Source organism: Lygodium microphyllum, chromosome 2 (assembly GCF_053477565.2).
Source record: "Lygodium microphyllum isolate KBCC chromosome 2, Lygodium_microphyllum_v1.1.10, whole genome shotgun sequence".
Taxonomy (NCBI): Eukaryota; Viridiplantae; Streptophyta; class Polypodiopsida; order Schizaeales; family Lygodiaceae; genus Lygodium; species Lygodium microphyllum.
This window is the reverse complement of record NC_141136.1, coordinates 15,978,379-15,988,709: the sequence shown is the minus strand read 5'-3', so window position 1 is coordinate 15,988,709 and position 10,331 is coordinate 15,978,379. Positions and strand designations below refer to the sequence as shown.

The following is a 10,331-nucleotide window of genomic DNA, read 5'->3' as shown; positions in this document are numbered from 1 at the left end:
AGTAAAACCTGCATCCTTACCATCATTCTTTTGACCCAATTCGAAATGAGATAGACTACATGTCAAAACATTGAAACTCACTACTAAGAGGGAACATCCACAACCAAAAATAGGCACACTGCAATATGTCAAACATTGAACTGCACTACCAAAAGGAAAGTGCGTATTGCCCATACCATGCTGACCTCTTGATTGAGATACATACCATGTTGCTAAAGTGAACCTTCTCAATTCCAAATAAAAGTACCATTTGAAAATTACTTTTTCATGAACTTACCACAAATTTTATGTTCAAGCTTGTCATTCTCAAATAGAAATCTGTATCAAGCCTTGGAGAAATGCCAATGGAATGACTCTACTACAAAAAGCATTTGTACAAGTGGCCAATGTCATTGGATGAATTCAAACATAAGTTCAAAAATTTTCCCCTAAGATTGACACCACGGCAAAAGTGTCCTTTGAAAATTATACAAAAGCTGAACAATGACTTGGAATCTGGAGTTTTCATCAGCGTGGAAGATGCATACAACACTTAACTTCAAGAATTTGGCTGGAAGCCAGCTGCCCATGACTTTTTTGTTCCATGATAGCTTCCACTAAGGCTAGTAGCCTTCCCATTCTCATCAAACTTGGGCAAATTTCTTGAAATAGGAAATGGCTCGTAGTATTACATCCACTGCACACTTAAATGGAGTTGAAGAGAGAAAGGTCTGAACCTCACATTTGAGACAATATAAATCAACTCAAACAGCAAATTTAATGCATAGGAACACTCATTCAATTTTTCCTCCCATGATATGGACTGTGTTCATCTTCCACGAAGGACTATGGGGCTTCCATGAAAGCAAATAATAAAGTTCTCAGATTTAGTGTACAACCCAGCTGGCCACAACGCATGATACCGGTAGATTAATTCCCCATTAATTCCCCATACTTGATGAGACTACATGAAAGCTCAAAAACAAGTTGTGCAAGAAATCAAGATCCACTCGAGTCACTAAAGCTTCGCATGTAAGCAGCTTACTTTAAGAGAGCCCTCAATGACCTGTAATCTACAATCTTGCACATCAAGCAAAATCAGTAGGTGTGTCAGATACCTGCAAGTAGTTAAGTAGACATGATGTATAAATAGAGAATTTAAATTGTGACAGTGTTGGACAAGTATTGTCACAAGCATGTTCAAAAATTAGGTTACTTTTGTGATATATGTCTGTTTGCAAGTCCATAGTTTTATCTGCTTTTGGGAATGGCAATAGCCTGCTGTGATTTACTATGATAAGGGCTCACTACCATGCACTGACAAGTCACCCGCAACTGCATCTATCCTTCATAAACCAAAATTACCAGGACTATCGTCAAGCTGCGCTTCGTCTTCAATTCCAACTTCAACAATGTCCTGTTCAAGTCATTAATCACTACATCATGTCTTGGGCACTATCTTGGGCTCGGGCAGGCCTTGAAAATGGATGTACAATGTCATGATGAGATACTAACCGGGATACGCTTCTGCAGGTAGTTGCTTAGTCTTGCTAGAACAATGGACCTCTCATGCCAGAACCGGCCTTTCAATTGAAGCTTCAGGAAAGGCCCATCCAGGTCAGCCAATTCTGCCACACCTAACATCATGAAAGATCCAAACTCAGAAAGACAGAAAAATCATGTGTTTCAGGTCAGCCCGTTGTGCTGCACCTGGAGACATAAAAAATTCAAACTCAGATAAATTCAAAAAAATCACACAAATCAGGTCAGCTGATTCTGCCAAGCCTAAATTCATGAAAGATCAAAACTCAGAAAGACAGAAAAAGTACACAAATCAGGCCAATCAATTCTGCCACGCCTGACACCATGAAAGAATCACAGATAACAGAAGACAATATATATTCAATTTCTGCCATCATCATTCAAAGCATGAGACAGATGAAATGGCATCAGTCTTCCATCAATGCCTTGCATTCAGTACTTCAGACATTTGATAGCAGCAATCTCTCATGTAAGAAAACGGTTACCATTACACACCTGTGATCCCCACAGAAGTATCAAAGATCTGCAGGAGGTCGCTTCTCGCGTCTAGCAGAACTTGCCGGACATTATCCTCTGTGAGGTCCAGAGGTTCTGAGTTTGCTCTGATAGAGCACGCTGACGATGATGCTGATGATGAGGAGGAGGAGCTTCTTCTTGCCTTCCTCCAATGGCCCTCGCCTCTGCGCACCTTGATTCCTGAAAGTCCTGCCTCGACAGCACCCCGTGAGAAGCTTACCAAAGGGCATGGGGATAAGGTAAGTCCGTGTGTTACTGTGCATGTGGCCATATCCATCCATGCACAACGGCGAATAATCCACCCGTAGGACATATACACCAAGTTTTAAAGTCATTCCCAATGTGAAATTACCACAACATCATCAGCACCATTGCATACCTAGCTAGGTGCAATTGGGGCAAGGGCCTTACAAACCAAAGGTTTGGACAAATTCTCACTATATTTTCCACATTAAGAATTACGACAACATCATGAACTTTTACGAGGGAGAGACTGCACACCTAGCCAGGTGCGGTTGAGAGCACGGGGTTGTTGGCCCAAGGTTGGGGGCTGGAAGTCCCGTGCCCCCAACTATGCCTAGCTAGGGATACAGTCCTCTCGGAGCAAAGCTTACAATGTGAACACTAGAGGGAGAAAAAGGGAAATGAGCCTCTTTTCCCGCATGGGAATATTTCAAAAACTTCATATGATATTGAGGCACAAGGATCAATCATCTCCATAGTCCAAGTCATATCCATGCACAAGGATGAATAATCTGTTATGGAAATTGCTATGAAAGTAAGATGATTTTATATTTATTAATTGGTAGATTTTCATTGTCAATTTTTCACATAATCGAGACTTCTTACATGTAAGATAGATGGTAGGGAACTAATATGTTTTGTGTTGTGGTGAGAAATTTATTTGGTGAAATTAAGTGAATTAAAATTTTTGACAAGTACTTTATATATGAATTATAAATTTAAGTTTCTTTAGTGGTAATTTTAGCTAAATCATTAGGGTTTAGTACCACCATTAATTCATTTGATTTAATCTCATATAAATAATATTAGAGTACTTATGCTTTTATCAAAATAAGTTTTATGGAATGCTTTGTTATTTTCTTTATGTGGTCAATTTCTAGATAACTTTCCTACCTTTCTTTGTAAAAGCAATAGGATCATATACAAAACAAGAGAACAGGGTAAAAACTTAGTTTTATTATTTCTCCCTCATTAGAAGTTGAAATTCAAAGCTCTCAGAATTGTTTGGAATTTTAATACGTTTTCTTAACGTGATAGTGATACCAAAATGTCATGATTTGGTGCATAGAACTCTCTACAGCAATTACATCAAGTTATAGGAAACCACTTGATACACAAAACTTTATATTTTGATTCCTATTTGAATTTTCTTTGCAATTAGATATATGATATGCATATAAATAGCTATGTAAATCAATATTCTATAATGCAGGATGGGAAACCATGTTTTTTGTCATAGGGGAGGTTGGGCCCTACCGTATATTTTTCTCTTGTTCTTCATGAATTTATTAACTTATTCAAAAAAAATTATGTTTAATTGTTAGCCATGGCTTGATGCATTATATTGGCCCTGCTACAAACCTTAGTCTTATGTTATTTGCGGTGATTGCGAAGATAATCCTCTCACACAACCCGAAATGAGTGAAAAGGAGTGTTAGTTATTGAATTGACTTTGTTTAAGTTTCCTACAATGAATGGGAAATTTCGATAACCAAAACACCAACAAAACTGAATAACTATGCCTCTTGTAGCCTCAAATACACAAAAATCACACACTAAGTAGAGCATCGACAAACATCAAACATAAAGATTTGAGTATGGGAAAAAAACATAAACTCTTTTAATCTTCGTACCTCCACTTTTTGTGATGAGACATCGAACAAATTTATTTTTTGTGCTTGAAGACATTCGAAAGAAGTTTACCTAGCTCCAAAAATTTTGTATATGACCCTCCTTTTCTCACACTAGGGGAGTTTTGAGGTCTTGAAAATGCCTTGTAAAAGCGATCCTAAAGAGAGAAAATATTTTATTTTTTTAATTTTTTTAAAAAATTGTATGTTGGTAAGTAAATATATCAAAAAAAAATTAATAAGTCATTGTTGTGATATTCTCGTGGTCACATCAAACTTAGAAATCTAAGTCGCCATAAAGGTGACAAAGATTGTCATAATGGTCTAGAATCTTAGTCTCAGTAGTTTCATATGTGAAGAAGTCTTTAGATGCCTCATGAAGTTGTATGCCTCATGAGGTGTAGTTATGTAGGCAGTTTTCATACACGACCTGAAGAGGTATTTGTGGTGTCTGTCACGTTTTGATCATTCCTTATGCTTATGAGTGGTTGTATGATGGATATTCATGATAATATATGAGATCTAATATTTTTGGCACCATGATTCTCTTTGTGTTTCTACTTTACTTTGAGCATATTCTCCGATTTATATATTTGATTTGTTATGCGCGAGACAAGAGAAGAGAAGAGAGGAGATGATGGAGAGCTTCTTCTCCTTGATCCCTCACCCTCACACACTCACTCCCTCACACTCTCACACTCCCTCTCTCATACACGCACAAGCAAGCAAGAAGGAGAGAAGAAGAGACCACTTTTGCCACACACCAAAGAATAAGCTCCTCATTCACTTTTTGAGTTTATATACAAAACCCTAAATCCCCTGGACACCCATTTCCTTTTTTATATGAGCGAGCATCTTGCCAAGGTCCTCTTTCTCTATTCCCTTCTAGTTGCCTTATCCCTTCACCTATGTCCCTTTAGACTTTACAACTTGCACAAGAGGGAGCCTGGTGCTTTTATAAAATGAATTACATTGCGCCCCATTGTCGCAATGCGTAGGGTTGAAGGTCACCATAGGGGTTTGGCAAGAAAACTGGACAAGATAGATGGAGATGTGCCTTCAAGAGATAAGTAGATTACAGTGAATGTTTAAAGGTTCAAGAGGTACTTCATGGTCAATCACAAGGGTTTGAGAGAGAAGAATGTATGGGAGTTCAAGAGCTTAGACTCCGGAGATGGTAGAGATAAGAGAAGGGTTGAAGGTTTCAAGCCAAGTTCTTAAAGATGTTGATAGAGCTTCCAACTGCATGTTCTTAGCAAAGATCACAAGAGTATTATCTCATAAGTTCTAACTCAAATCAAACTTGTTTTCTTGACTGTAAGAGCAATTTAAAAAAACAAGTACAATATGCTGTCATGTATCATAAACAACTTTGCATCCCATCATTCATACATGATGCCATAGCATGAATCAACTTTGCATGATTACATTCGATGTAGACTGTTAGAAACAAAAGCTTATGAGTCAATTACAAGGCTTGTAGGGCAAAGAGACTTGCTTCAAGAGAGCTTCAAATTGAGTTCTTGATAAGGATAAGTTACCACAGCCAAGAAATAAGAGAAAAAAAGCTCCTCTTAATTCAACTCAAAGCATCTATGAATGATCTACAAGCATTGCCCTACCATAGGGATACATAATACTTGCATATTTTGACAAGATGTCTTCTGTAGAGTAAGAAATGAATTAAAAGAACAATGCTGTAGCTAATTCTCTGAATATGGCTGAAGATATCAGCCCCAAATTAGCCCAAATATCTTTCAGAATTCACCTCTCTGATGATAGCATAAACTTCCCCTAACATGGTGTCGGTGTAAGATATTGAAGACGTAGAAGAATACTCCAAAAAAGAATTAGAAAACATAGAAGAATACTAACAGAGATGAAGTCTGTCAAGAAAAAATAACTCTAATAGACAAAAACGTGCATAAAATAATACCTTCCTCTATGTTGCTGAGATCGCCAATCTGATGCCTCCCTTGACTCTGAAAGGGGGGTAAAGTACTAGCACAACTAGCCAGAATTCTTCCAGATCACTCCTTCTTCATCTCTCCCTTCGGAGTGCTGTTTAGTGCCTGAAAAAAGTGATTGCGTGTCACATGATTTCGTCAATCTCTCTTTCTACATAAAATACTCTCAAATTGGATGAAAGCTACATGCTTTCTTTTACATGGCATCCTAATATAGAAGTTATCTATAGTTTTATGGATTTTTACAAGAGATAATATAAAAAATATCAAAAAATAGCTAAAATCTAATATTTTTGAACCATGGACACTAACACTAATGTCTAAAATGACATTGGCTCTCTAAATCAATAAGAAAGTCACACTCAAGATTTTTTTACATGGTGTGCATGTAGCGGCACAACATCCACCCCCTCCTAGCCTGCACATCCTCTTGCATATGCCAAAGTCTTACGGACCTATAGTGTCAAAAGAAGTATCTTCTGCCATGTCAATGTCTTCATCTTCTGTCTCTTCTTCTTCCTTTAGGTCTTCATGCTCTTGAATTATATCCAAGTCTTCTAACTCATATGTTGAACTTTCTCTTCGTTTGAAGAGCTTGATTCTTTTTCCAGCTACAGGTATCTTTATGCTAGTCCCATCCAATTCAGCCAATGAATATGTGGCATTGTCATGAATGACCTTTACCACATACAGGCCAAACCAACGCTTTACCATCTTCCTAGAAGCACTGTATTGATTTTCTAGGTTGTTGTCATAGATAAGCACCCAATCATTTTCTTGAATTGCTTTTGGTCGAAGTTGATGTCGCTTATCAAATCTTCTTTTGTTTTTTAGTCTTGCTGTCTTTAGCTTCTCAATAGCTGCTTGAACATCTTCAGGCCTTCTCTCTAGCTGCCATATGTGCAAAGTCAGGAACTCTTCTCTACTGATCCCTTCCTCCTAAGGTAGAAGACTCCATGTGAGAATAGATTCTTCAATTGGCATAATTGGTTATTATCCATGCATAAGTTTAGCTGGCACATAGCCAGTCTCACTGTACTGTGAGTAGTTCGGTCAGCCCATAATGCAAAAGGTAGCATTTTAGGCCATTCTTTGATCTTTCCTCTACAAAACTTTGCTAGAGCTTTGAGAATAGGTTGGTACCCTCTCTCACTTTTCCCATTGCCTTTAGGGTTGTAGGCTAATGTTAAAGCCAACTTAATACCCAATCGAGCAAAGAAGTTGCATGCCTCATCAGCATCCAACTCTCCTCTATTTGCAGTTACTTTACCCACACAACCATATCTACAAAACACTACTTCAAGCAAAAAACGACAAACAGCTTGAGTGGTCTTAGTTGTCAAGGCTTTGCCTTCAACTTGATTAGTTAGATCCTCTCTTGCAAGCACTAAATATCGCATATTCCATATCCCTGTAGGCATGGTTACAATATCAATAACCCATCTATAATGTATAGACAAGGGATAAGTCGGTTGTAACCCATCTCGATGCTTGACCATAGAATACATCTGACACACATAACAGGTTTCAACAAAATGTGCTATGTCTCGATACATGTTTTGCCACCAATATTTTTCTTTGACTTTACTAAAGGTTTCCCATATGCCTCTATGGCCAGCCCACAGGCTTTCATGAAATTCCTTCATTACCTGTTGTTGCAATATTTTGTTACGTAAAACTCGGACAAGCGCTCCTTTCTTCTTCTTTGCATGCTTCCATAGATGCCATTCTTTAAGAAAAAAGCCATAAGCTTTCCTCTTAATATGCTTGAACTCTTCATCAGTTCAAGACTCCTCCTTATTTTTCGTGCTCAAATATTGGCCAATCTTCAGCCAATCTTCTTCATAATCTTCTTCAAGGAAATGAACTAGAACTTGAGCAATGCAATGAACATGCTGGCTTCTAGTTGACCACCCTTCTTCCATAGATAAATCTTTGATCTTTGTTGCTATATGCTGATTTACAATAGTACATTTTCCTATTCTTATTGTACTTAATGCTATACCATTAAAAAGATCAGCTTCACCTGCATGATTCAGCTTTCGGTTTATATATGCAGCAGCTGAAAATGTACTTTCAGTAGCCATGGAATGAAATTCAGCAAGTATAGATTCTTCAGCTTCATCTTCTTCCATCAGCTCTTCTTCATTATCATATCTTGCACATGATAGCATGTCAGTAACTGGATTCACTTTTCTTGCAATATACTTTAATTTGAGTTTGAGAGATTTAATATATGCAATTCATCTTAGCATAGCAATGTCGGGTGTAGAGCAGTTGGCAATAATGCCCAAGAGTGGAAGACAATCAGTTTCTACCACTACGGAAGCACCTATAAAGTATTCACGATCACACCTTAATGATGTTACAACTCCCCACAATTCCCTTTTTACTTGTGCATACATTCTTTGACGTTCATTGAGAACCTTTGCTCCAAAATGAATTGCATATATGTTACCTTCAAGGTCTTCTTGGCCAACAACCCATCCTATCCCAATGGGACTTGTATCCACAATAAGGATGATGGGTTGACGTAACGTGCCCGTTTGTCTACTTGCGGGACACGCCTTAGTAGCCCATTGGGAGGAGGGTCTAGAAGGCTCCGCCTGGAACTCGCAAGGAATAACATAGGGTTTGCGATCTAGGTCATCCCAAGTCTGCCCCGAGTGGAAGTGTCCAACTGTTCCCACTAGGGATTGACGTGAGGTCAGGGTTTCTTTCCTATAAGCAAAGTCTCTAGGAAGGAGCTAGCGTCGAGCTCTAGTTGTACCACTTTGTGTAGGAACAACCGAGTCAACGCAAATTCATACTGCACTTGGTTCATGGAGAATGGGATGTGAAGCTCAACCTCTCTGCCGAATGGCATAGTCCCATTCCTTTCCCCTAAAATAGAATAAACCGAAAATTCTACATCTACTGATACTAGGTCTTCATTGTCTTATTATCTCATTATTTGAGAAAAGTTCCTAGCTAACCGGGACCACCCTTCCATAGGACGGACCTAACTCACGTCTACCACACTTTCCTTAGTTTTCTTTAGTTATCTAATTACCTAAACACATTACGTTTTGACATGCAAAATCAGCTTCCTTAATTAAACAAATTAATCACGGGTTCCTTCAAGTAACTTAGGCACTGACACAAAAACAATGCTAAGCAAGTTCTGTTTTCTCTAATAACTGCTCTTTATTTATCAAAATCCTGGAGTACATCCAATATCACGATAGCCCATCAATCTACAGGATTGCTGCTCCAAGTTCTGCCCATTGACTAGTACATGGGCCTCGAGATTCCATCTCGAGTCACGTCGGTCCCTTGTGCGGGATCCGGAGGCAAGGGATTTACAGCCAGAGCCTCCCCTAGCACCCAAGCGTCCTCCTGCTCCAAGCAGTATCCACAGAGAGACCTCTTGCGGTGGGTTAGGTCCATATACCTAGCATGGCTAACGACCCCCTTGGTGGATAGGGCCAAGCAGACAGTCGGAGGTAATTGTTCCTGCCTCTCCCTCCAGGCTTTCAACTTGAAGCATTAAGTGTTTTCCTTGAATTAGTTCCTTGAGCAAAGAGATCAAATGATGTACCTAAGTACAACCATGAACATTTTGGAGGTCGTTTGTGCAACTGACTGCTAAGGTGTGACTCCTTTTTTTTCGGATGCTCCCAGCACCCAATCTTGGGTCTTTTCGCGACTTGGCGAGATCCCAATAATTTCAACAAGATACGCAAGCAAATGGTCTTGGTAAATTGACTTATACTTGCCCCTTTTCCTTGGGTTTTACCTTAGGGTATCTTAGTCCCTAACTCAAGCATTAGCTGGTCAGTCAAGGCAACAGACATGCCTTATTCGCAACCCAACCAAGGGTCTTTTAATCTCTAATTCCAGCCAAGCTTAGTTAACACACATGGCAACACATGATTCCTCATTTAAACTTTCAAGATGCAGTCTAGATGCATGCGATTCTTCCAATTCTCTTAGTGCGGTTCTATGCAGGATTTCCCAACCATCATGCATGTTGTGTGTTTAGTATAGTTGTACCCCTAAATGACTTTGATCTCTCTTTATTCCTGGCAATGAGTACTTATTTCTAATGCATCGGATCACATGTGACTTGCGTCTATGAAAGTCTAGGGTTTTGTCTAACGATGCAAGTGTAACTTATGAACAGAAATTAACATTTCATGTGTTTCTTTTAACCATGATTGCGAAACGTGAATCCTAAATGACTGTTCATGCACTGAAATGGTTAAAAAGCTATCATTTTATGTGAAGTAAGGCGATAACCTTATCATTTTATGTGTGTAGAAGCTATCATTTCATGTGAGGTAAGGCGATAATCTTATCATTTTATGCGAGTAAAAGCTATCATTTCAACCTCTATCGTTTCGCGCATGCAACTTAGTTCTTAGAATAAACAAAACCTTATGCATGACATTAATCCTTTCATCCCTTCCAT

The 10,331-nt window shown here is 38.7% G+C and overlaps 1 protein-coding gene across 2 annotated transcripts; it reads right to left on the bottom strand.

The window, feature by feature from the left end:
• Positions 1–515: 515 nt before the first annotated feature.
• On the bottom strand, positions 516–2,385 carry LOC148039511 (uncharacterized). 2 transcript variants are annotated; one of them, XM_087691365.1, is made up of 4 exons: positions 2,017–2,385; positions 1,495–1,616; positions 1,345–1,396; positions 516–1,059 (listed from the first exon to the last, which is right to left on the bottom strand). In XM_087691365.1, the coding sequence occupies exons 1-4, from the start codon at positions 2,348–2,350 to the stop codon at positions 998–1,000; spliced, it is 570 nt and encodes a 189-aa protein (XP_087547491.1). In that variant the 5' UTR covers positions 2,351–2,385; the 3' UTR covers positions 516–997. The 2 variants fall into 2 exon arrangements, with proteins under 2 accessions (XP_087547491.1, XP_087547501.1); XM_087691375.1 differs by having other exon boundaries at positions 516–1,052; positions 2,017–2,384.
• Between the last annotated feature and the right edge of the window lie 7,946 nt (positions 2,386–10,331).

Bases quoted from the DNA above. Each gene is read 5' to 3' on its own strand.
- LOC148039511 (XM_087691365.1), bottom strand. From the start codon at position 2,350: ATGTCCTACGGGTGGATTATTCGCCGTTGTGCATGGATGGATATGGCC. The intron at 1,397-1,494 runs GTTAGTATCTCA...TGACTTGAACAG, and splicing joins ACCTGCAGAAGCGTATCCCG to GACATTGTTGAAGTTGGAAT. The intron at 1,060-1,344 runs GTAATTTTGGTT...TTGATGTGCAAG, and splicing joins GCAGCTTGACGATAGTCCTG to ATTGTAGATTACAGGTCATT.